The following is a 26508-nucleotide window of genomic DNA, read 5'->3' as shown; positions in this document are numbered from 1 at the left end:
ATAAAGTGAAAAACTTTCTGCTTGGTCACTGTTTGAATGACGTGGGGCGTGTCCATGGTGATGTAAGGACGTGTGCTGTACATGTGGGTTAGGCAGCCAACTCATACACGGAGTTTCAGAGTTTTGCGAACTCGAAATGTGATTTATAAATTTCTGAGAAACAGACTTCAGTCACAGATTAAGACCGCAGACTAACAGGCAGAACATGACTGTGTTTCGGAGGCTTGCTGCAGGAGTTTCCTCGTTTAGCCAAAGTCTCACTAAACTAAACGGGCTGCTTTCTGCTCGTCAGTGCTCACTACCTGACAACATGGGTGTACTTCACGGGAATAAATGCTTTGTTCGAGGGTTTAGCGCTGTGCCGAATCAAGACGCTGTCGAAGTGGACATAAGTCGCCTGGAAGGTGAAGACCAGGGTAGGTGCATCGTGTTTTTAATTACATCTGCTCGTCACAGCTTGTGGCGCCATTTTAAAGTGTATTTAAACAACTGGGAAACGTTGATTAACACGTAACCGATGTAAACTCTTGTTTAATAAATACATTCATTAAGAGCTAGTTTGGCGATCCTAATGGCGTTGGGTGTGTTCCAAAAAGTAGAACACTCCGTGTATAGGTGGGCTATAGTATTTACTTGTACTTCTGCAGCCTGTGTAGTCGTTTAGAGGCTCAGAAATTCAGCCAATGGCGAGGCACTATTTAATCACGTGACCATACATTGCCCCATACATTCAGTGTGTCAGAAGGCTGTTATTACCTTTGACAAACTTGTTTAGCGAAGTCAGATAGGTGTTGTTGCAGCAAACGTTACACTTAACGAACACCTAACTTGACCCGCCCCTCCTTATATTTATTTAAATAAACACCATTTTGCATCTACACTGACTCTTACAACTCTACACTTCTTCTCTAGAACTCAATTAAAAGATCTTGTATGGTAGCACTACTTGTATTGTTCTCTGCTTGATGTATCGCTTTGCTTGTATTTCCTCATGTGTAAGTCGCTTTGGATAAAAGCGTGTGCTAAATGAATAATTGTAAATCTAAACCTGGTTTATTAACTGACTTCACTGACGCATCAAATACACTTTTGATGAACATAAGCCTAACACCACATTTATATATGTGTTAGGCAGGAGATGTAAAAATGGTCGGGCCCAATGACTCAACCTAGGATGGGGCAAAATACTAACCCACATCCATAGAAAATGGCATAATGTGGCTCCCCCATTTGTGTATGGCCTGATCCATACACAGATGGATCCATCCATCCATTTTCTGTACCGCTTAGCCTACACGGGGAGCCTGGGAAGTCGGGGCACAAGGCGGGGGACACCCTGCACGGGGTACCAACCCATTGCAGGCCATAATCACATACACATTTACACACTATGGAAGATTTGGAAATGCCCATCAGCCTAGAACACACTCCAGAAGCACAGGGAGAACATGCACACTCCACACAGACAGGGTGGAGGTGGGATTTGAACCCCCAACCACGGAGGTGCCCCCTAGTTCCACATCATATGACAGTAGTAATTATATCAAGAACAATAATAATAATAATAATAATAATAATAATAATGTCTTACTGGGGTGGCCAGAGGGCTAGCCATGCTTTGCACTGACCACCCCTTAGAAAGGCCCATGGCAGTAAGGTCACATAGACAGGTTGCATGTTTAGTTATTTAATTCTGTATCAACAGATGTTTTGGGGAAAGGCAAAAATATTATGGGTCCTGCATAAACTCCATACTCAAACCACACCCCCCTGCCAATAATTAAATTGTTTACTTATGCTGGTTACTGAGTGATAGTAGTAGTAGAAGAGTACTGATTTTGTCAGATAACCTGACAGTCAAGGGTCTCCATCAGCAAAGATATCGAATACGTCTGTTCTAGTAGTAGTAGGTCTAGCATTGCCTCAATTTCACAATAGGGAGCTGTGCCGTACTATTTTGGACAGGTTTTTTGAGTATACATTACTGTCTAGTGTGTTTATACTGAGAAATATGAACAAATATATAGCATAGTAAAATGACATGCACGTATAATATTGACAAATATAAATAAACTTTGGAGAGCGGCAATTTAAATCATGTAGTTTAAGAGACCAGTACAATCCTAGTTAAAATGACATACTGCTGTATTAAATACCAGAATAGTGCAGCAACAGAGGTACTGTATTACTTACTGCTTTCTGACAGAGCTATTCGGATTGTACATTAAGTCCCATTGTTTTCCCGTTGTAACCTTCAGGATGTTACCTGCATGTTTAACATTTCCAGTTAGCTACTGTATTAATCGAGGTAAATTAAGACCATGTGTATGTGGCTGCATTTGAAAAGGAAATCTGCCTCCACCTGCCCTGAGAGATATTAAATCATTACCAGTGGCATAAACACTGACTTTTTCCCCATCTGTTAAAGTTAAATGTGCAACTTGTAACCTAAAACATGTCTTATCTGTGTGAGCATTTCTCTCTCTCTCTCTCTCTCTCTCTCTCTCTCTCTCTTTCTCTCTCTCTCTATCTCTCTCAGGCATTGTGGAGGTTCTGATGTGTCGGGAACGGGCGCGGAACTCTCTGGGCCGTGTGTTTGTGGCTCAGGTATGATCAGACTTGCTCATATCTGTGAAATTAACCTTTTATTCAGCACCTCTCAAAAATCCCAGCAGACAATCCAGCCCATCCACACTCTTTTTATCTGATATTTTTGTCCTTTTTAAAACTTATTTCATCTGTCAAAGTCAGGCTGTGCCTGAAGGATGCTATAATTCATCTTCTGACAGCAGTAAATTCTTATGTGCAATATAAAAAAATGACAAAAAATGGCAAGATTTATGATGTTACTTTGCTCTTGCTGATTCCTCTGTCTTGGCTCCATTTCTCAGTTTTATCAATATTTCTCCCACTCATGGTTTCACATTTCTCTCTGTAGATGCGAGAGCTGGTGTCGGGTCTGCACCATGACACAGCCGTGCGGGTGGTGATCTTTAGGAGTCTGGTGCCTGGAGTCTTTTGTGCAGGTCAGCTTTTATCTATACAGAGAACATACCTACATGCAACCTTAATTTATTTCTCCTTTTCGAAGACATTTCATTTGTTAGCTAGATTGAATGTGAGCGATCTATGATTCTGTGAAAGGGGCTGATCTAAAGGAGAGAGCACAGATGAGCAACTCTGAGGCTGAGCAGTTTGTTCATGGACTCCGTTCACTAATGAATGAGATAGGTGAGACATGATGCCAGGAAAATAATAGCAGTCTGGACTGTCCATATTTTATGTGATGAGATGTTGCTTAATTGACTATTCCAAATTGTAACTATTGTCATGATGATAATTTTTTAAAAAAAGTTGTTATAACAGTTGAACTTTAAGTTTGCGTTCACTGCTTCATTCATTCATCTTCATTAACCACTTCATCCTGGTCAGGGTCATGGTCAATCCAGATCCTATCCTGGGAACTCACTTTTTTCTGAGGTCTCTCTGAAGAAATTTAAGTGTACTATTTTGTAACAAGTTATAATATTGCCCTATATCTGGTCCCATTCTGCCAGCGGCGTTGCCCATGCCAACCATCGCTGCAGTGGACGGCTTCGCTCTAGGCGGTGGGCTGGAGCTGGCGCTGGCGTGTGACCTCCGGACAGCAGGTAAATGGTTACTTTGACCTTTCAAGTGTAGGTCATGGCAGGGTAGGGACGAGAGCACAGTCCTCACATGACAAAGTGGGGTTGTAGGATTTGTTTGTTTGTTTGTTTACATAAGCAATCATGGCAGAAGCATGAGTGTGCAGAAGCATTGGGTGTGCTTTTTTTTCTGCAGCATACACTGCTCAGATGGGCCTGATTGAGACCACGCGGGGACTTCTTCCAGGGGCAGGTAAGATAACGGAGTTTGTTTATAGTGATGACAGAAAGGCAAACCATGAGATACCAACAGTCTACCAGCCTGTCATCCTGTGTGTACATTCCCCTCACTGTGCACTAGGGGGCAGTCAGCGTTTGCCACGGGCAGTGGGATTTGCTGTGGCGAAGGAGCTGATCTTTACTGGGCGGCGTGTGGGCGGGGAACAGGCTCTACACCTTGGATTAGTGAACCGTGCTGTCCCACAAAACGAGAGCAGAGACGCAGCTCATAGAGAGGCTCTGAACCTGGCCCAGGAAATCCTCCCTCAGGTGGGTCAGATTGACACGGCTTCTCTTACTGTGATTCGCCAAAGGGACCTAATTAGATTCTATGGTCAGAGTGACATCCTGCTTCAGCAAACTCACTCAGTGTTTCTGTGTCCTTCCCTTTCTAGCTGTACGTTTTGTACCATAATCTTCCTGCAGTGTGTAATCTTCCAGCATGACTACCTATTGTACTTTGTGCAAGAGACTGGGATTGATAATAACAGAGAGGTGCTAACTTTTTTCCACCATGTCTTGTCTGATAGCCAGTGTAAATTATAGCGGTGGATCGGTGATGCTTTGGGGCTGTTTTAAAGCATCATGAAACACTAAACTACAAACAGGGCTCGGGGTGAAGATTGATGGCATCATAAATTCTGCCAGGATATTTTAGCCTAAAATGTGGTTGTCTGTGCCAGGACTTGGATCTTTATTCACAATCAACCTCTTGCAATAGCCAGCTCAGTGTCTGGATTTAAACACTATTAAAAACAGTCCCAATGCATAAACCTATGATTTATAAAAGAGCTTGTTCCCTCTGTGTTTGTTAGACATTACAGGAAGATGCTCCCTCCTGTTCTCTACATAGTCAGAAATGGAAGTTTTTTGTTGTTGTTGTGTGTGTGTGTACATATGTATATGTGTGTGTGTGCATGTCTCCATATCACTCACTGCTTATGGTATTTATTTGAAAGTCCCTGTGAAGTGCAGAGTTATTCGATGTGTTGTTATAATTTCCATTTAAACAGTAAGTCAGAGTGGGACATTTTAATAGCTCCTCCCCCTTTTTAAATAGCCAATAGCATTTAGCTTGCTTCACAGCCAGGAAACCTACAACTCTTGCGGGCGGAACACTTCAGATTCTAGAGAGAATTTGATTGGACAGAAAATCTGTTGAGCCACTGAAGTGCAGAATGATGTCATCGAAATTGTTGATCTGTATTGGTGGTAGAGAGAGAGAGAGAGACTGTAAATTTGAAACGCACGTCCTTCTAAATGCGACTTTTGTTATTGTTTTGGAGCGCACTAGCTTTTAGATAACCTTAAGACTAACATGTTCATACTGAAAGCCAGAAAACTTCCATTTCGATTTCATGGGGACTTTAATACATACTATGTTGGCACCCTTCATGGAAACTCATTTTCATGAAGGGTGCCAATAATTATGGAGAAGCCGCTACTTAAATAACCCGTTATGACAAATGATTAATAAGTAAATTCGCTAGAAAGAGTTTGTATTATAATCTACATGTACTTCCCATCTAGGTGAAACATTTTTCCTGACTGACAAACAAACCTATTTAAGACAAAGTCATTCACGGAGTGTAATTCTTCATGTCAAAACACAATTAAGCCGAACTTTAATTGCGTCCTCCTTTTTCACAAAACAAAGCTGTTTTTAATCCCTCTCCGGTGGAAGCGGAGATGAAAGGACTATTTATGTCACATCGATGAAACCCAGTTGAACCAGAACACTGCCATCGCCTCTTTATGACGAAGTAGGATTTTGATTGGATTGTGAGAATCTGATTAGGTGTCAGTATCTTAAAAGGAGTCTTGATGCAGATCATTTGATCAGCTTCGAGACTGTCAGATTACCTACTCTGGTATTTGTAGGCTCCGTTTGCAGTGCGGATGGCCAAGGAAGCCATGAGCCGAGGAATAGAGGTGGATGTCGCTTCAGGAATGGCCATCGAGGGGATGTGCTATGCCCGGGTGAGACACTGATTAAACACAGTACACATTCTTTTACTGTGGGATTCTTAACCCTTTTATCTCTTATATTTTAATTAGTTTTTGATAATAAGTTGATGTTGGTATAAAGGATGGAGGGATGTTGAGGCTTAAGATAACATCTTGGTGATAAAAAGCGATTTTACTGTAGTCAGAGGACGTACTTTATTAAATATTACAGACTACCGCTTATAATTTTCTGTATTTAAGCGCAATGTTCTAATTGTTTTGTATGAAGAGTCATTCCTGCTTGTTTCCTGCAGGTTATTCCAACACAAGACAGGAAAGAGGGAATGGCAGCTTTTATAGAGAAAAGGCAGCCCAGATACACTGGAGAATAAACAGACACTGATCACACAAGCACTTTAAAGAGCTGTTTTGTGATTCTAGTTTTACTGGATTATTAGAATACTTTCTAATATCAAAACATACAATATCGTACATATTGGTTACATACAGTTTAGTTAAGTAAGGAATAAAACACTTGGGGGTGTACTGTGCTAGGAAAATTATCAACAACACGGTGATGTGATGGCGTTACCAGTACTATGCTATTTTCCAGTAAACCTTTAATTTGCCTTGTAACTACTGTCAGAGCTGTGCTAGGACAGTATAGAAAATTAATCAACACCTTCTGACCAATCTCAATCAAGAATTCAGCAGCATCGTGGTATAATAAACATTATATAGTATATGCTGAGAATCTGTCTATGGTTAATGTGCCAAGAAATGCAGTCATACATCATTTACTTCAACCACGATGAACATATCAGATAACAATATTATGTATTTTGTTAAAAAAATGTTTTTGAAAGCTTTGGTATTAATTACCATTTGGTATGGTCATTCATAACAACCACAGTACAGTTGATTTACAGATGCATTTTTAGCAATCTGTATTCATACTGTTTAGGTGAACATGGTATTTCTGATAATAAACATTTATTACCAGAAGGAAAGATCCTATGTTTTAATGTTTTGTTTGAATTATGCAGACATTTTGATTGTATTACAAGATAATCATTAAGTCAGATCAAGTTTTATCCAACTAAATCTGCTTAGATGAAGGCAAATAAATTTGGGAAATGTATTTTCTGAGTTCATTGTGCATCTTTTTTTTTTTTTTTTTTTTTTTTTTTTACCAAACCAGAGGAACAGCACTGCATCAGATAAATACCAAATTGATCTAATATCTCTTATGGGATTATTATAAATCAAATATAAGATTATTCAGATTATTCTGTTTTTAGATGCCTTTACACATTTCAAGCTTTAAATTTACTCATTCTGTTGGCACATCATTTTGCTTCTTTTTAGTGTTTAAAGAAGGGGGAAATGCTCTGCCAACAGAACAAGACTACAGGCGCATTTAAAAAATTTGAATATCGTGGAAAAGTGGAACTTCCATAAATCCTAGATTCATTACACATAAAGTGAAATACTTCAAGCCTTTTTTTGGTTTTAATCTTGATGCTTACGGCTTATAGCTCATGGAAATTGCTTTAATAGTCTTATGAATGGCTTATTGAAATCTTATATATATATATAAAATAAAATGTGTATATGATATTTTCACTTCCTTGGATGTCATTTTTTGCAGTGCTGATAAAGGTTATTAAAGAAAAATACACTCCTGTGGTTGAAACAGTTGGTTTATCTTAAATATCTTAAGTAGTTTTCCCCACCATTCAATAAGACCACCAAACTAAGAGTGTAAAGTTATCCTTTAACTTATTTTTCTGATTGGTTAAGGCCTGTTGCCAGATTATTCTTATTATATTGTAAAAGCATATCCATTGTAATAAGACTAAAGGGCAGTCTGGGTTAACTTTATTTAAAAAAAAAAAACCAACAAACAAACAAACAAAAACATGGTTTGGAACAATATGACTTTTGCTTTATCTGGATGCTATGTGTTTGGTTTAAAAAAAAAAAAAAAAGTTTATGAGGGGCCATGTACACCTGATGTGTCTTTAGATAACTGACCAAAATGCTATGGAGTTTAGTCCAATTATACCCAAAGAGCAACAGCCAGGTTTTTCCTCACTTGAATGAAAAGGTTTGAATGCATGACCTTGTATTTTTACCCAAATAGGTGCTTTCAGTAAACTTTCAGTCTACCACAACGTTTATGAAGTGTCATGTTCACTGTAGGTGATCCAGCAGACGTTTCTGACATGGTTGGCAGTTAACTGAAGATATATTTCATGCTACCTACAGAAGCTAGCCATGTGTAGAAGGGTAGATAAATATATAGCTGTGTGAAATGTAACCTTTAGTAAAATTCACATGACAGTCTGCAATTCAGACCCTGTTAGAGCCCCGACCCTGTAGTTAAAAGAGATTTGGAATGTGCGAAAGCTGTTTAAATGTTAGGAACTCTATCTAGGTATACTATTTCATTTATAATGCATCCAATTGTAAACAAAGTTAATAACAGCTAGAAAGGCAATTCAGGCAGGCATTATAAGGCAACATACCACATGGTCAAGTAACGAGTTTGCCCAAAAATGGATCATCTCTTTGGTATCTGATATAGATTCACACACCAATTAACATACTCAACATCCAGTTTATTAGGAACACCTGCACATTCTGGCAGTTATCTAATCAGCCAATCATGTGGCAGCAGCAGCGCAATGCAAAAAAATCATGCAGATACAGTTCAGGGGGATCATCTGGTCTTTTTCCAGTCTTCAACTGTCCAGTTTGGGTGAGTCTGTTCCCATGATAGCCTCTGATTTCTGTTCTTGGCTGCCAGAAGTGGAACCCGATGTGGTCTTCTGTTGTTGTAGCTCATCCACCTCACGCTTTGATGTGTTGTGTGTTCTGAGATGCTTTTCTGCTCATCACGGTTGTTAAGAGTGCAGTGAGTTACTACAGATGTCTTGTCAGCTCAAACCAGTCTGGTCATTCTCCTCTGATCGCTCCTCAACCTGCAGACCCTATGTTTGCAGGATGTGGTGTTTGGTGTTTTTTTTTTTTGTTTTTGTTTTTTTACATGATTCTGTGTAAACTCTAGAGACTGTTGAGTATGTGAAAGTCCCAGGAGATCAGCAGTTTCTGAAATACTCAAACCCAACCTATCTGGTACCAACAACCATGCCACAGTTAAAGTCACCAAGCTCACACTGTCGTCCCCCCCCATTCTGATGTTTGATGTGAACATTAACTGAAGCTCTGTACTTGTATTATTTTACACATTGTGCTGCTACATGATTGGCTGATTAGTTAACTGCATGAATGTGCAAGTGTATGGGTGTTCCTATTAAAGTGCATGGTGTGTGTATATACACAGAGAGAGTGTGTGTGTGTGTGCAATTTCCCATGTAGTTTCCCAGCAATTTTCAAGTCTTTATTATTGAAGTACATGGCCCCACATACTAAATGAGATTAAGGAAAGAAATACAACATGAGAACAAAACCATCAACAGAAATAAACCAAATGAAAGCAAGTCTGAAATGTTCATTGGCTTACAGTTCAGACAAAGCAGGCGTGTGATACCAAAATCACATCATCTCGCTCAACATCTCACATCCCACCCTGGCATGTCTGGCTGTTAAATACAGACATCCATACCCATTTTGGAGCCAGTGTCACAGATTGTTGCGTGGTCTCTCTCTGCAACATTTGAATAACAGGCCTAAGAAGAGCTGTGCAATATTGAGCAGTGAAGCCCATGGTTTAACACTGTCCTAATCTATGCTTCACTGTCTCTGATGCTCTTATGACCTTATTACATAGAGCTTCTCAAATATAAGTTATCCCCCAACCCCCCCAAATTTGTACCATTTTTCTCCGATTAGAAAAAGCAAAAATCAACATAGCGTTAGTTCTTTACGTGCAAAACACAACTTTTCTTTAGAACAGCATCTTTGTCATCTGCCACAGTAGATCCCATTTACAGTACTATACTTTTGCATGAAACCTCTCATGCAGTCAAATGCAGTGACAAGTACAAAGTAACTACCACCAAACCCTCGAGCACCCACACGTATACATGCATACATCTATATACATACAAATATAACAATTTAGGAATGAACCCCATCTCAAAATGATACAAATCGGAGTTTCAGAAACATACGTTTGAGATATTTATTGCCATGTGTCCACAGGGACAAGAATCTGTCGAAATGGGATTTGACTCAATCCGTCTGTGCATATTGAGCATCCCGAGGAACTAAAGCATGCTCTCTCAGCACATGCAGACATGCTGTCATGCTACTCTTTCGTTCTTGCCACTCTTCACCCAATTGTCCCCTCCCCCCAGACAACAGAGATGATAAAGAAACAAACATTATAGTTTCGAAACAGAGAAAGGACAAACATTTTTATAAAGATTTGCTTTGTGCAAACGAACGCTTGGTAGGGTAGGGTAGGGTAGGGTAGGGTAGGGTATAGGCTGAAGTATGTAATGAAACAAGCCATACAAGGACACACACAAATACACAGTTTCCAGGTAGTACACCATGCGTCATCCTGAGACTGGTAACAGGTTATCCGTGTCATGGGACGTCTCTCTCTAAAATAAAATGACAAAAAAACAAACAAAACAATGAATCAATGATATATCTCACACTGAAATATAAAACCAATCTTTTTTTGTAATCTTTACCACCTTTAATCACTGCACTTGTCACTACACCGCTGATAAATGTGGATCGCTAGATTTTTGACCCGCAGATGAGATTTATTCGCACGTCTATGACTGTGACGACAGTCGAACATTTACATTTGTCAGACGCCCTTATACAGAGTGACTTGCTTCATTTATCTCATTTATACAACTGAGCAGCCGAGGGTTAAGGGCCGCGCTCAAGAGCAGGTTGGCAGTGCTGGGATATGAACACACGACCTTCTGATCAGTTCTTAACCACTAAGCTACCACTTCCCAAAAGATGTTTGTTGTTTTCCTTTTTTTTTTTTTTTGTTCCCTTTCAGATAATTGATCTTGTATAACCTGTTTGTGTGGCTGTCTGGGTGTATATACGCCACCTCTGTGCGTGTGCGCTTGTGTCTCTCCGCTGTGGCCTGTACGCGCTCTGTGGCGATGAAGGCTGTCCAGAATGCTCTCAGTCAATCGTCTCACATCGCCATGAGTTTCAGGATGGGAGCTCACTGCCTCCAGATGCACCAGTCCTCCTTCTTCTAACAGCATGCTACAGTAGCGTGCAGCTACACACACACACACACACACACACACACACACACACACACACACACACACACACACACACACACACACACACGCATTAAGGATATTGTTAAACTAATATTTAACAGATAAAGAGTTCTCTATGTGGTTCTCACCATTCTTACTGCACACATGCTGCATGGCCCAGGCTGCCCAGAGCTGAACCCCGGGAGTTTGGAAGCACTCCAGCAAGGGGAAGAAAGGGTTAAACGATCTAAAAAGCAAAACACATTCACAGTCTTGCATGTTTTGCTCGGAATTTCAAGCAGCACGTCACAGGGAGAAGCGCGCAGGTTGTGTGTGTTTAAGTTTTGTTTTGTTTTTTTACCTGTAGGCCACCATTTCACATTCAGGCGTGGGCCACATCAGAATTGCCGAGTGCTGGGATACAAAAACCACCAGATGAGTTGAACATGTTACTTTTCACACAAACAAGACAAATGATCCCGGACACACCGTGCTAGCTTTACATCGGTCTTCTTGCGCATAATCCTTTTCTACGCTGATTGTTCTGTGTATAGACGCTGACAGATTGGATCTTGAATCTTAAAGCCAGGTGAGCAACATGCAAAACCATCCGTTTTTATTATATTTACACCATGCGCTAGGAAACCCGCTACAACCCTGATACATGGTGAAGTGGGTTTAGGAACGACGTACCAGCTGCTCCAACAGTGTGTTCCTGAGGGACATGTCGAGGGTCCACACTGTCCTGCCCCGTGAAGTGAGGTGGGCAAGGATCCCTGCAGCGAAGTAGCTCACCTCCACTTCAGGACTGTGCAACAGAGACCTGATATGATCCAGAAAGCCCTGTACCATCAGCTCTGCATGCAGCTCGCCCACTTCAGCTATGTTGTTCTGAATCGCACAACAAAAGTGAACGTTAGGCGGTCTGACTTATTACTGAATGCGAAGAGACAGAAGCTGAGCCTTCGCAACTCTTTTGCAAATCTTTAAGAAAAAGGACTGAAACACAGCCAGCATCTGAGCAGTAATTAGGACTGTAAGCAGCTGCGTCCTGCCCGCATGGGGACAAGCTAAATAAAGCAATCAATTAGCATGAGCCGGTCATGTGACTCAGCCAACTGATCCTTCCTGCACGGAGCACAGGATGACTTTCCCCTATTCATTTCTTATCTGAGCATAGCTGGGTACGGAACATGAAGAACTCCCTTCTTCTGATCAAATACAACCAAGGCACAATGTGTTTATACTGAGTCACACACACACACACACACACACAGTCTCTTACCAGTAAGCCAAGGACTTTCTGCTGAATGGAAGACTCTGAAGGGAAGGACTGAAGAGACACAGAAAAAGGACACCGGATTAATCAATTAACTTAAATATCAACATCTCAACATGGACACACACACAAGTAAGGAATTACTTAAATTAATCAACGGAAAGGAAAATAAAAATGGAATAAAACACTACAAGACACGCTTTGTGTCGAGCCGCATCACACCACCCTGAAGTTGATTACTTTCCAATAACATCACATCCTGGGTGTTTTTTTCCCTCTCTCTCTGTTGAAGATGACAGGAATTTGCCATCCATCCATCCATCCATTTTCTATACCGCTCATCCTAAACATGGCCTGGAGCCTGGAGCCCATCCCAGGGAACCTGGACGAGGTGCCAACCCATCACAGGGCACAATCGCACACGCATTCGGACAATTTGGAAACGCCAAGCAGCCTGCAATGCATGTCTTTGGACTGAGGGAGGAAACCGGAGTACCCGGAGAAAACAGCCCAAAGCATGGGGAGAACAAGCAAGCTCCGCGCACACAGGGTGGAGGCGGGATTCGAACCCTCAACCCCGTACTTTTAATTGTTCAGAGTTACATTTAATATTATGGAATGTCCTCAAGACAAGTTTGCTTCTGTTAACCCTTCAGAAGCTATAAACACTCGTTCCCTCACCGGCCTCTCCCCCTTTCCTTTCCTCTCGCGAAGTTAAGAAGACAAAAAAAAGAATACAGCTTGTCATGTTACACAACATCCTCTGCTGTGACAAACACAAAAATGCTTCGTAGCTCAAACTACAAAATCTTCCGTAAAACTCGCACTTAGTTGCTGGTGAACTTTTTAATAATCGAGAGTATTTGCTGTTCTCAGAACACTTTGTATGCATGTACTCGAATTTAAAACATTGTTAAGGCCTTTTCAGTATTTCATACAAATTTGAAGTAGTCGCAGACACCCTGTCGAAAGTAAGATGTTTTTGGACTGTGTGTGTTTGTTTGTGAGTGTGTGTGTGTGTGTGTGTGTGTGTGTGTGTGTGTACCTCCAGCACTCTGATGAAAAGCTCCAGACCCTGGTTCTCTATAAAATGTCTGCAGGTGGTAGGCGACTCATCTGTTAGGTTCCACAGGGCGCTGAGTGTGAACTTCAGTGTGGCATCCACTATACCCTGAGATGTCTTCTGACGCACAATGTGCAGGAGTTGCTAGAGAGAGAGAGAGAGGGAGAGAGAGAGAGAGAGAGAGGGGCAAGTTAATTAAGATATTATTGAGAATGTAACAAACAAAGCAATGCATTATTTACACTAAAGACATGGTTCTGCCTTGCCTTGCCTTAATAACCAACAATCCTGACTAAGAACCAGTGTCTATCTGTCAGTTTTCGCCCACTCTTCCACTAACTGGTTCTGCTAGAGCTTGTACGTGTCTATTTTGGTGTCACGCTTCCTGTTCCACATTCACTGAAATACACTTCCAGTACATACAGTGTCCTCCACTAATATTGGCACCCTTGGTAAATATGAGCAAAGAAGGCTGTGAAACTTTGTCTTTATCGATTAACCTTTTGATATTTTGTTCAAAAAAATTCACAAAAATACTCTGGTCTCATGGATATCAAACAAATGCAAACAAACCACAGGTTTATAAAAATATCTTTGTTCTAACAGTTATTTCCCCTCTCTGTACATGTTTTCTACTGGAATTCGGTCCTTTTGGTGATTTTGCAGGCCAGTTTAGTGTCCCAGTATTCCATCATGCTCACTACAATTGTTATCCTGGAACATGCGAGTGTCAATGTTGTGTTCAACTTGGATATGAAGCACAAAAAAAAAAAAAAACCCCACCTCAGAGTCAGACCAAGGCCAACTTCAACTTATGCTACATCGATCCAGATTTGTCACCTACGGACATATGCGACTGAGTGGTTGAGAGACATGCAGAGAAACACGAAGCTTGATATTCACCTTCACTATATTTAACTCTGCTCCCAACTGCGCCGTTTGCTCAGTAGACAGCTGATAGAAAAAGCGAAAAGGGGAAAAAAAAAAAACAATAGATGTCAGATGCAGAGAACGTACACGGATAACAAGTCCCAGAACTGCCACTAAATCGTCACCTTCAAAAATGAACCAAACTTACTGTCTTTGGTGACTCACCTTAGCAGCCAGGATGGATATGATTGCCACTGCCATCCTCTGCATATTCTGATCTTCATGGTTACATAACCACTGCATGACCAGCTTAGCAGCTTCAAACCTGAGAGAAGTGCACACATGTTCACACACACATATATGCATACATACATATACATGTATACACACATATATACATATACATATATATACATACATACACACATATATATACACATATACATATATATATATATATATACACACACACACACACACACACACACACACACACACACACACACAATGACACAATATTTAAAAGTCTTTCCATATCATCGTCAAAGAAAAATGATTAGCGTTTCCTGATCGTCCCTGAGAACGATTCTTGAAAAGCTGGATTCTTGATTAATTTCCAGAACAAAGGATAAAGTGAGTAGCTAGAGACGGACCTGTTGAAGGGAACTTCCTGCAGGATCCGGTCACTACACAGAGACAGCAAGCAGTTCTTCTGCAACTGCAGGAACAAAATTCAAGGAACCGATTAAGTCACCAAATCTTTTACACAATAGACAGTAATGTCGCAGTAGGAAGGAATGTGAGGAAGTCGTAAATGTCATCGTGAAACTGGGAAAGTGCGTTTCCTCAACGAGGCTAAAAACGCTGAAAGGTGATCCACGCATGTCGTTAATAATATTAATGAATACGTACGACGCATTTTCGATCGTGAAACCTGTTACTATTATATACAAAGAACGTGCCGTGGTTGGTTTTGGCTATATATCTGGATTATTATAAAAATATCATATCACAGTACACGGGATGTATTGAAGTTTTCGATTTACGTTTACGAATAAATTAAGTATTTAATGAAGTAGAAGTTTATACGTGTTATGTGGCTGGTGTGTGTGTGTGTGAAATGTGCTGCACTAATGAATGCGTGTGTACACATTAGAGCCATGGTTCTTAAAGTGAGTCTGCCATTAAGGTAGTATATTTATTATTGAGTTCTTATTGTTGTTTATTTGCTCAACAAAAGGTCGATTTTGATATATTTTGATCAATAACTCAAGGCTTATGAATAATTTCGACTCGAACCTTATGTGTTCGGTGAGTAGAAAGTTCACAAATTACAAGCCTTACAGATACAATGAACAGCCACTTTTATTAAAACCAAGCCTACCATTTGAATAGACTTGATTACGTCCATAAAACAAATCTGTCCTGAGAGGAATTTATTTCACATTTAAAGGCGTCCATGGCTGCGAACAGTTCTGAGAACCGCTGCATTTGAGCGTACCTGTTGATGGTTGGGGAAGGTCTTCATGGCCTCTAGTAGCAGCTGAGTGACTTGACCTAAGAGACGTACAGGCATTCCGAATGCCAGGTCCTGTTTGGTGAGGTTGAAGACACAGGCGCTGGCTGCCAACTGCACATTCAGAGTGGTGGGGTGGTTCTTCATCCCTAAAGCTACCAGCTGAATAAAAGGAGAATAAAAATAATGTGCAGCAGAGTGGGCGAATACAAGAAGAAAACAGTTTATGAATATCATATTAATATCAAGGTCTTTACAGTAAAAGAGCGAAGGTAAAAAAAAAGAAGTATTTTTTAAAAAGCAAGTGGAACAAAAGAACAAAAGCGAGGAGAATATCATTGTGTGTGGCGGAGAGTGGAGAGATCGAGTGACCTGTGATTCATCAGAGGGGTGACTATCTATGTTCAGATTAAAAACTCTACTTTAATCTGAGCATAGATAGTCACCCCTCTGATGAATCACGGGTCACTCATCCCCGAACTCTCTGGGAGTGTGTGGGAGGACCAGAGTGAGGGGGAAGATGATTGCGCACGTACTTTGAGGATGTCAGGCCGAGCTTTCTCGATCACGTGCGTAAGGCTGAAAAGATGGAAGAGAGCTTCCCTAACAAAGCCCTCCCTCTCAGTGTAGCGCCTCAGAGCCTCGCAGATCTGAGTCTCATTGGCCTCCCCGGTCACCTGCATGCACAAACACACACAAAACACACCAGACTTACACTCAGCCAGACAGGATTACAATCAGACGAAGATAGATTCTGAAAAACATCAAGATTTGAAAAGATCACAACGTACTGTCAGATGTCCAAAGATTCTTATCATTTCGATGCAGAATTAAAATTGGGCTTAACCGTCGATTGAGTTTCTATAACAGTAGCTCTTAAAATAGTAAAATAGAGTATAAGTTAGCGTTTCTATAGTAGTAACTCATTCACTTGGCTATGCCCGACGTTAGCGCAATGGCTCTGATAGATTTTCCCTCTTTTCTCAGCCTCAAAATGGCTTGCTTTTCTCCCATAGACAGCTCTCTGATCTTCATGTTGGTTTATCCTTTTTAACAACCAACTCTGTCTTCACAGGAGAAACTCAGGGCTCAAACCAAGACTAGACGTTCAGAGATAGATGTAAATGTCAGTAAATGAATGCTGAAATTCTGATCTCATTCATCTTTTGATCTCGAACCCAAATGTCGTCAATGTATAGCGAAAAACAATAGAATTGGCCTTGCTGTTCCAATACTTTCAGAGGGGACTGTATATGGTGGACGCTTCATATAGCCAAAGCCTAATAATAAATGGATTCAAAATGTTTTGAAAAAAAGCTGCTACAACATAAGTGATAACAAGAACTAATTTGTCTCCTGGACGTTTCACAGCTTTAAATGGTTAAAAAGCGTGATGTGTCGTTCATTAATAAATTGTATACTGCAATAGGGAAATTGCTGTGGTGTAAGAGGAATAAAACAAATCGAGACTGTTCTTGGAAAATAATGGAAACGCCGCTGTCGAGATTTACACCTTACTTGTGCTGCAATTATACATCTTTTTTAATGCTGGAAAGACTCCCTGGAAGCAAAACAGTTGGAGAACCTCTGCCCTAGCTATATATTCCATCCTCGGAAAGTCTATGTCACATGATTACAACACCTTAAGTGTCTGTTCAGCCTTGAAGTCATTTTCCTCATGTGTGAATAATCACTCAGTGTTTCATTTACTGTGTGTGTGAGATGGAGCTGCTGACCTTTAAGGTTCCCTCTCCAGACAAAAACTCGGAAAAGCCGGCATCAGTGGCAAGCAGGCCAACGAAGGTCATTCCAGGCCGCTCCGCGACAAAAGCCCGGACGGCTGCGTCGGTCACCTGCTTCCGGCCTGAGAGGTCCAGAGACACCAGTGCGGGCAGGATGTCTGGTGTTTCCAGAAGCTGCCAGGCCACGTCTGACATGAACTGCTTATCATCTGAGATGTCCAGATGCTGCAGACCTTCCAGCTAAAAAAAGATAAGCGTGAATGGGTTAGAAAGCGAAGCTACAGCATGCAGAAGAATAAGGAAATAACTCTTGTGTTAGAACCTCAAGGACCCATTTGTGGCATTTTCTCAGTTCTGCTTAACAGTCTAGACTGTACCACAAGCTGCAGCTGCTGTATAGACTTAATGCTACTGTCATAGAAAGGAACTTACTACATTTACATTTACGGCATTTGGCAGACGCCCTTATCCAGAGCGGCTTATGTTTATCTCATTTATACAACTGAGCAATTGAGGGTTAAGGGCCTTGCCCAAGGGCCTAACAGTGGTAGCTTGGCAGTGCTGGGGCTTGAATTCCTGACTTTCTGATCAGTAACCCAGAGCTTTTAACCACTGAGCCACCACTGCCCCTACTAGACTTTCGAAATGATCAAGAACACTGAATGATTTGAAATTCCAGCAACTCAAGTGTGACAATGAGCGACTGAGACATTCTTCTGATATAAACTGCCTTGCATTAATATTCACCCCCTTTGAAATTTTGTGGAGTTACAACCTAGAATTGAAATGGACTTAATCCATATTCAGACAGGATTCAATTTTCATGGGGTCCTGGGGTAAGTTCGGGGCTACTCTGTGATTTTAATTTCCTTCCTGATCAGCCATGTTGGCGTTTATCTCCGTCCTCTTCTGAGAAAATCACAGGCTGAAATACCAACTGTTTTCCCGCCAAACTTGGACATCGTCCAATCATTTTAGTCCCAGATACACATGTCCGTGATTTTCTTATGTAGCTGTTTGACTGCTGCTACTTGCTGTATTTAGTCTCATAGTATTCGGATCAGTGGACCTCCCAAAGATACTAAACACTTGGATTCTATAAAAATGAATGCTTTAGAAGAGGGATTAAACCGTATACAGTCCACTCTGAAAGTATTGGAATAGCATAGCCAATTTAAGTGTTTTTGCTACATACTGAAGACATTTTGGTTTGAGATCAAAAGATGAAATATTAGACGATGGGAGCTTTCATTTCCTTATATTTTCATTCAGACGTGTTAAACGTTTTTTTGTTTGAACGCACCCACTAGCTCAGTAGCTCACAGACAAAATGTTGAAATAAGCCTGGATATTGATGGCTTCCTCACAATTTTTTTTTTAAATCTTGGAATTACATTTGACCCATCACTGACTTTTGAAGAAGCGCATATCAAATCTGTCAGCAAAACTGCCTTTTCTCACCTCAGACAGATTGCCAGACTGTGTCCTGTTCTTAGCATGAAGGATGCTGAGTCACAGGTTCATGTGTTCATAAGTGTCTGTTTTCTGGCCTCCCATCTAAGTTGATTACCAAATTACAATACATTCAACACTCTGCAGCACGGGTTATTAAAAAGCTTTGTAATAATACAAAGTGCTTCGAACATATTAATCCCAGTTTGGCTGCTTTGCACTGGTTGCATTAAATTCAAACTTTTTCTCCTCACCTTCAAAGCCTTAAATGGTCTAGCCCCCCAATACCTTTGTGACTTGCTGCACATTTACACACCCTTCGCTCATCAAACCTAGGACCTCTCCGTGTCCCTAAATTCCGTCTCTCCGCTGCTGGTGGCCGATCCTTCAGCGTACCTGCCCCTAAGTTATGGAACTCACTCTCCCGAAATCTCCAGAACATATCCTCCATTTCCTTGTTTAAATCACAGTTAAAACCCTTTCTCTTTTCCCAACACTACCTGTCTACTTCTGATGCTTGACTTCCTGGAATTCTTTTGTCTGTATGTTCAATTATTGTTTGTTCCTGATTGTAAAGTGTCCTTGAGCTATGGAAAGACGCTATATAAATTAAACTTTATTATTATTATTATTATTATTAAATACTAGGAAATAAAAGCTGAAATCCTAAACTCTTGTCTCCAATATTTTCAAAGGGGACTGTATTTGGTCTGGGCGGTAAAAACCTCGACTACACACGCTACATGGGAAAGCATTTTCAGGTGGAGAAAGAAAATAAAATCGTTAAGAAAAACGAGCTCCCACTGATCAAAAGAGACATTATAATGGCAGCTACAGGTATAAAGCATTACCTTATATTCACATAAAGCACAGTATTATCGGCTTTTGGATTTCTATAAATAATAACGATCTGTATTGCTGCTTGTTAAATGCTGTATATTAATACCATAAATGATTTTATTTTTTATATCCAGACTGCTAATCATTTACATTGATTCATTCATCAGCATTTAACAGTGGATATTTAAGGAACTGACCACATGACACTAACATCCGGGTTCGTAAAAGTTACAACCCGCTAGAAACTCGCTCGTCCTGTGGTAATTTTATGGAGTTTTATCGGTGAGGACGCACGTACAACATTTATTACAGGAGTCCCCTGATAAACTAATCCAATATGAATAAGGCTTTAATTGGGATTTTATTTATGTTTGTCTCCATCAGCTTTGCACATCTGGATCCTGTTAGTGATTGTCCATTCCTCTAGCAAAATCTCTCAAGTTCTGAGAGACTGATGACTAAATAATTTTGCAAACTATATAAATGTGATGTGCTATTTTTGTGTGAATTCATGGCATATAAGCCCATTTCAATTCCAAGGGGAGGGGGTGTGTAAATACTTAGCACGACAATGTAGTGAGCGACATCAGCAACTTGTTTCTTGCTAGTGTACACAAGCTGACCTGGCTGAGTACGGCCAGTAGTTGTTTGGAGCTCATCTCCAACCGCTTGAGCTGGTGCATGGTGAGGTAGCGTAGCCGGTCCTTGCAGCTCAGCAGTGGTGTCAGGTTGGTTACAGATGTGTTAGAGATGTCCAGGCTCTCCAGACGGGGCAGTGAACACACGTCGACAAGCCCTGAGTCATAGAAGTCCACGCTGGACACACTAAGTGCTCTGAGGCCCTGCAGCGAGCTGAAGCAGCGGCCGCTCGACTCCTCCAGCGACGACATGCTCAGGCCGTTGAGCACGAGCCGTTGCAGGCTCTCGCGTGCGGCCTTGCTGGCCGAGAGGCAGCGCAGGATGTCGGTGATGGTGAGGTCTGCGTTGACACGTGACGCATCAAGCTCCAGTAGACGGTGCAGGCAGAGAGCACGCTCAAAAGCCTCTGCTGAAATGCGGGCTGTACGGATGCATGCACGACGCAGTCGGAGCTGCCGGACGTTGCGGAAAATCCCCACCGTGCTGTCATTCAGCAGGCCTGTAATATGGAACAGACGGAGTTTTAGCGCATTTACTGCTCTGCATGTAGCTATTAACATTCACTTCCTTCTTCAGAAGGATAATCCACATTCTTTATGCAAAAGTGATGCCTATTTTACTTTACTATTCATGCCTAAATAAAAGGTGAATCTACTGTACCAGCTGGTAGAGCAGCCAGCTCTAATCATCACTGTAAAACCCCTAAGCACAAAAAGGGTTGTTTTTTTTTGAAGGAGAATTCAGTTCTGCTCACCCTCTGTAGCCATCTTGCAGAGCAGCTGGTCAGCCAGCTCCTGAGGGAAGACCACAAGATCACGGAGACACAAGGAGCCATCGGCCTGCTTCACACAGAACCGCTCCAGTCTGGAGCTCACCAGTGACAGGCACATGTCGGTGAGAGATGCTGGGGCTGCCTCATCCTAAAACAAACACACAGCATTGGGTCACAGGCCACTTCTTCATACCGATTAAACAAAACATCACACGAGTATGTTTAACAGGAAGACTGTATTGCAAGGATTGTAAGAGTACTGGTGAGAAATAACAGTATAGACTACAGTTTATAGCAGGGCTTCACGATACCACGATTACATTGTCATATTGCTATATGCCTTTCGATAAATTAAAACATAACAGTCAAAAGGTGATGCGTCACGGTTAAACATTATAGCCACAACCTATAACACAATAAAGATTTCCAGATTCGAAAACAGACTCCCAGAGCATTTGCAGTCTGTGTGACTGCTCAATTGATTCTCCATTCTTTGTATCGGTATCGCAAAAGCAGACAGTGGCATTGTGATTAAACAAACAAAAGACAGCGCAACCCTAGTTTATAGCCTACACACATTCAACAGCGGTGATTCCTTACAAACACTGATATATAAATATAGGCTATAAACTTAGCAAGTGAAGATATCTTGAATAATTTCATCTTGAAAATATATCTAATCTTTCTCCTTATGAGATTACAATACAAGAAATAGAAGTCAAGCGAACAACTGGTATCATCAACAAAACAGACTCCATGTGAAATCTAGAATCGATTTCCTGGTTACACAATTGCACCGTTTGACCATGTAATACACAGAACTAGAAGGGTAACCGTATAGAAGTTTATATATATATATATAAATACATGAATCAATGAACCCAGCTGAACATACGGCACTAGAAGACAAATGGGTGTCTTTAGCAAGACCACTGCTGGGAGGTCAATATGGTCAGAGGTGAAAGACACTGAAGATGATTAAAGCAGTCTGTCGAGTCATTGATTTTAAAGGAGCTTTGATAGGAGACCAATGGGTGTCTATAGTAAGAATGCTCACCGGAGAGGTCAGTGGTCAGAGGTAAGACACTGAAGATGATTAAAGCATACTGCTGAATCAGTGATTTTAAAGGAGATTTGATAGAAGACCAATTGGAGTCTACCGTAAGAAAGCCCACTGGTGAAAGGTCAATGGTTAGATCTAGTAAAGATGACTAAAGCACACTGTATCTGTCCCATCAGTAATTTTAAAGGAGCTTTGATATCTATAGTATGAAAGACCATATAGTAAAGATGAGTAAAGTGTTCTGTATCTGTCCCATCACTGATTTTAAAGGGGGTCTACACTGTTTAAACACAGTAAATCTTCTGTTTTGACACTGACATGACAATGATATTAGACGAAGATCTTCATGCCTTCTTAGATTACATAACTGTCACTCATGTTAAAAATAAACAGTACATGACAAGGCTTATTGTGGCTTTACTTACTGACTGAATCAAGACACCCAGTTTAGCTGAATGCCAGACATTTAAACTGTCATGCTTCAGTTATGTAGGCGTTAACACTTTTAATACTTAATCAGTAAAATTTGCTTCTAGCCAGCTAGATATTAAAGTAACGCTTACTCAACACATTCTTACCATCGTGATGCAGCACGTATGTGAACCAAAAGCAAAAATACAGTCCAAAATACAGATAAATCCCACTGAGAAGCACTAGTTAACTAGTTAGTTAGTGATCTTAACTAGCGAACGGCTTCCATGGGAGAGAAAAATGCTTAAAATAATTCTCTAGACAGGAAGCGTGCAATCCTCAAGACGCGCCATCTTGTTTCGTCCAAAACATTTCCCTCCACCTCCTTTGCACACACCGCTGCAAGGTGCATTATGTAGAGACAGGAAACATTATTTATTTATTTATTTTTAATTCTGCTACAAAAAGACTTTGCATCGACAAGTAAACAAGGTCATAACACAGGAAACAAATCGCAATTGGACGGAGGTGGGACGTACGGAAGCCCGTTGATATCAAATTTGGTTGAATTCCAAAACTCTTCTTCAAGCCTATCTAGGTGCACTACATAGGGTATGGAGTCAGGGATTCGACGCGCTGTTGAAGCGCACTAAATGTTCTCAAAAACAATACTATTTATTTAACAGCAACCCTGTGAGAGTAGGAAGAAGGGGTGTTCATTACAACACTGGTGTTTTCGCGGTGTTCCAACACTTTTCTGTTAATTTCCTCCTTTAAAAAAAATCGCATTTTATCACCAGTTTGTTTATTTATTTTGGTGTTTGGTGCATTTTACATCACTGAAAGTGCAGGAGTTTATATTTATTTGTAACTTCACCAGCACAGATCAAGGTCACGCGGTTAGATGCACTCACACGTGGGCCGTGTAAGGGATCACAGGTCTGTACATTATGGCAGGATTGATTAATTTTGAGGACGAAAAAGAAGTGAAACAGTTCTTGGACAATTTGGGAGTGGAGTACAGCTATCAGTGCTACAAGGAGAAAGACCCTGAAGGTACTGTGCTGGAATGCTGAGAGCTGTCCCACGCATGCAGTGCTGAAAATACTGGACATTCAGGATATTGTTGAATTTTTAACTCCTCCCAAACTGGGATTGTTACTTGTATGTTTCAGGTTGTCAGAGGTTGGCAGATTACTTGGAGGGGGTGAAGAAGAACTACACCCAGGCCGCTCAGGTTCTCAAGCACAGCTGTGAGAATTACAGTCATGGAGAGAGCTGCTACAAGCTTGGGGCCTACCATGTCACGGGCAAAGGTCAGACTCTTCATTGGGCATGGTCGTTTTAGGAGTTTGTATAGGTCTACATGCTTACATATTCAGATACTCTGAGTCGTAAAATGCTGATTAAAGAAACAATGAATTTTGAAGGCAGTCCGTGGGCTTATCCCACTCGTCACGCCACAAACGGTTCAGTCTGCCCTTTTAATTTAAAGGGTCATGAAACCCGCCTCATTCAGCTCAAGTCTACCTTTACAATCTTTTTGAAAAATACATCTAGTTATGGTTCAAGCAGATGTCCTAATGTACAGTATAGTCCAGGGGATCTTGAGCGTTTTATACCCAGGGACTCCTTTAACTGTAAATAAATAAATTAATTAATTAATAAATTCCATAGACCCCCTCAGTATGGATTTGTTTCATGAACATTATTTTAAAAAAATTTTTGGAAAGCCATAGAACTTTCTATTGCTGAACTTTCCACCAACAGAACACATTAGGTCTAAGTAGACCTTGGTGCTTGGACCCGTAAAGATAATAACCTCACTGTGAAAAGCCACTCTGTTCGTGATTACCCTAATGATTATTACAATTCATAATGTGTTAAAAGTGCGTAAATAAATACGTTAAAGGTCTAAAGTAAAATTTACAAAGAAGGTTTACAAAAACCTTTTAACTGTTAACTTCCAACAGTTGATCCTGATCGCTGATGCTTATTAAATCGCTCCACACTGTTATCTCAGTGGATGCATTGTTCTCTCTTTGCCAAACCAGGTGGGGTGACAGAGTGTCTAAAGAGCGCCTACTCCTGCTTTGTCAAGGCATGTGATATCAAAGGAAAGAAGTCAGTGGATGCATGCCACAACGTCGGCTTGCTCGCCCATGACGGTCGAGCCTTAGAGAGCAGTCCAGACCCTGTGGCGGCTCGTCACTACTATAAGAAAGCCTGTACGGGAGGGTTTGCTCCTAGCTGTTTCAATTTGAGTGCACTATACATCCAGGGCTCAGCAGAAGTGAATAAAAGCATGCCAAAAGCTCTAAAGTATGCCATGCGGGCCTGCGAGTTGGGCCACGTTTGGGGCTGCTCCAACGCCAGCCGCATGTACAAACTGGGCGATGGCACGGAGAAGGATGAAGAGAAGGCAGAGAAGCTGAAGAACAGAGCGAAAGAACTTCACGGACAGCAGAAAGAGCGGCAACTGAAATTCGGAGAGTGAGAGAGAGAGAAAAAACGCTCGATTTAGTGTGGTATTTGGGTTCTCGGTGATGTGCTGCCCGCTATACAAGATGGAGGAGCGTGTGAGAAGTGTCGCAGCATAATGTGTGTATTGGGGGCGTGTTTAAGTAATGTGCCATTGCATGTGATTGGTTGTTGGTTGCAAACTCAGACAAATGATCTTGATATGTATGAACATGTGGACATTTGAACTTTCCATTTGTAAATCTGACAGTACTGTATGGTAATCGAGTTAATAAATGTGTTATTTATTGCACTAACACCACCAAATGCCATATTGTTTGTTTATTGTGGACTTGGAGTAACTTGAGGCAGGGGTTCTCAACATTGTTTGACCCCTTCCAGTGGAAAAAACCCCCAAAGTCTATGGACCTCCTAACGATGAAAGCACTAATTAATACTTTGACCACAATCCAACTGTGTACACTATTGCATTTATTTATTGGAGCCATGAGAGTTGACACTATTCCTTATTTATTCAGATGTTTCTGAGCATTAGATGATAAACCAGTTCGAACTTCGATTATCTGTAATGACGTTTAAGAAAGTGTGGCTCCCGCAGCTATGCTTTACAGAACCCCACACTGGCACTTAAGGTACTCAATGATAATCAGATCTGCATTAACACAGTCATCCAAATGTGACAATGAGTTTAGCTCCAATACACTTCATAGTGAAATGAGTTCATCTATAAGGTCACCTATGCCTTTGCATCTTAGGCTCAATGGCATGACTCTGATTTGCTGATCTAATCTCATCTAGTGAGTCATATTCTGAGATTATTAATGTTATGTTGTCCTTTAATCAGGAAATATTCTCATAATTGTCACAGCATCAGCATCAATCTTTATCACTCCACAATGAAAATAATATGGCTTTCCAAATGACCTGCTTGTTTCCTGTTTGGAAGAGAAAGGTCTTGTGCTGGCTCTATGCCACAAAATATATTTCATCCCCAGGCATGTAGTTCCCAATCGCTACTGCAGCTAGAGTGTAGGGAATGTGGGAATGTCTTTACACTGCTTAAAAACCTACAAAAACGGCTAAATTAAATATAGTAAAAGCGATTTAATATTCTCCTGTGGTGTCCTCAGTGGTTAATGGTTTGGATTATTGGTCAGAAGGTCAGGGGTTCAAGCCCCAACACCACAAAGTTACCACTGCTGGCTTGGCCCTTAACCCTTTCTGCTCCAGGGGTGCCATATCATGGCTGAACCCAACTTCCTAACAAGCTGGGATATGCGAAGAAAATAATTTCACTGTGCTATAATGTAAT

The 26508-nt window shown here is 41.0% G+C and overlaps 3 protein-coding genes across 3 annotated transcripts; 2 read left to right on the top strand and 1 right to left on the bottom strand.

The window, feature by feature from the left end:
- The first annotated feature begins 51 nt into the window (after window positions 1-51).
- On the top strand, window positions 52-10273 carry echdc2 (enoyl CoA hydratase domain containing 2). Its single transcript, XM_017456651.3, has 9 exons — window positions 52-416; window positions 2540-2607; window positions 2939-3026; window positions 3145-3231; window positions 3558-3650; window positions 3823-3879; window positions 3988-4175; window positions 5787-5885; window positions 6167-10273. Exons 1-9 carry the CDS (start codon window positions 206-208, stop codon window positions 6242-6244), a joined length of 969 nt encoding a protein of 322 aa, XP_017312140.1. The 5' UTR covers window positions 52-205; the 3' UTR covers window positions 6245-10273.
- zyg11 (zyg-11 family member, cell cycle regulator) lies at window positions 7717-23260 on the bottom strand. The gene is made up of 16 exons (XM_017456495.3): window positions 22883-23260; window positions 21224-21389; window positions 20454-20968; window positions 17533-17778; window positions 16333-16473; window positions 15782-15958; window positions 14934-14998; window positions 14506-14605; window positions 14314-14364; window positions 13393-13554; window positions 12354-12401; window positions 11762-11959; window positions 11430-11482; window positions 11218-11315; window positions 10903-11082; window positions 7717-10429 (listed from the first exon to the last, which is right to left on the bottom strand). The coding sequence occupies exons 1-16, from the start codon at window positions 22883-22885 to the stop codon at window positions 10413-10415; spliced, it is 2220 nt and encodes a 739-aa protein (XP_017311984.1). The 5' UTR covers window positions 22886-23260; the 3' UTR covers window positions 7717-10412.
- Window positions 23261-23393: 133 nt separating this feature from the next.
- Window positions 23394-25502, top strand: LOC108258110 (cytochrome c oxidase assembly factor 7). The gene is made up of 3 exons (XM_017456496.3): window positions 23394-23771; window positions 23891-24031; window positions 24770-25502. The coding sequence occupies exons 1-3, from the start codon at window positions 23666-23668 to the stop codon at window positions 25210-25212; spliced, it is 690 nt and encodes a 229-aa protein (XP_017311985.1). The 5' UTR covers window positions 23394-23665; the 3' UTR covers window positions 25213-25502.
- The last annotated feature ends 1006 nt before the right edge of the window (window positions 25503-26508 follow it).

Source organism: Ictalurus punctatus, chromosome 25 (assembly GCF_001660625.3).
Source record: "Ictalurus punctatus breed USDA103 chromosome 25, Coco_2.0, whole genome shotgun sequence".
Classification (NCBI taxonomy): domain Eukaryota; kingdom Metazoa; phylum Chordata; class Actinopteri; order Siluriformes; family Ictaluridae; genus Ictalurus; species Ictalurus punctatus.
The sequence above is the reverse complement of the archived record's forward strand: the minus strand, read 5'-3'. Positions and strand labels throughout refer to the sequence as shown.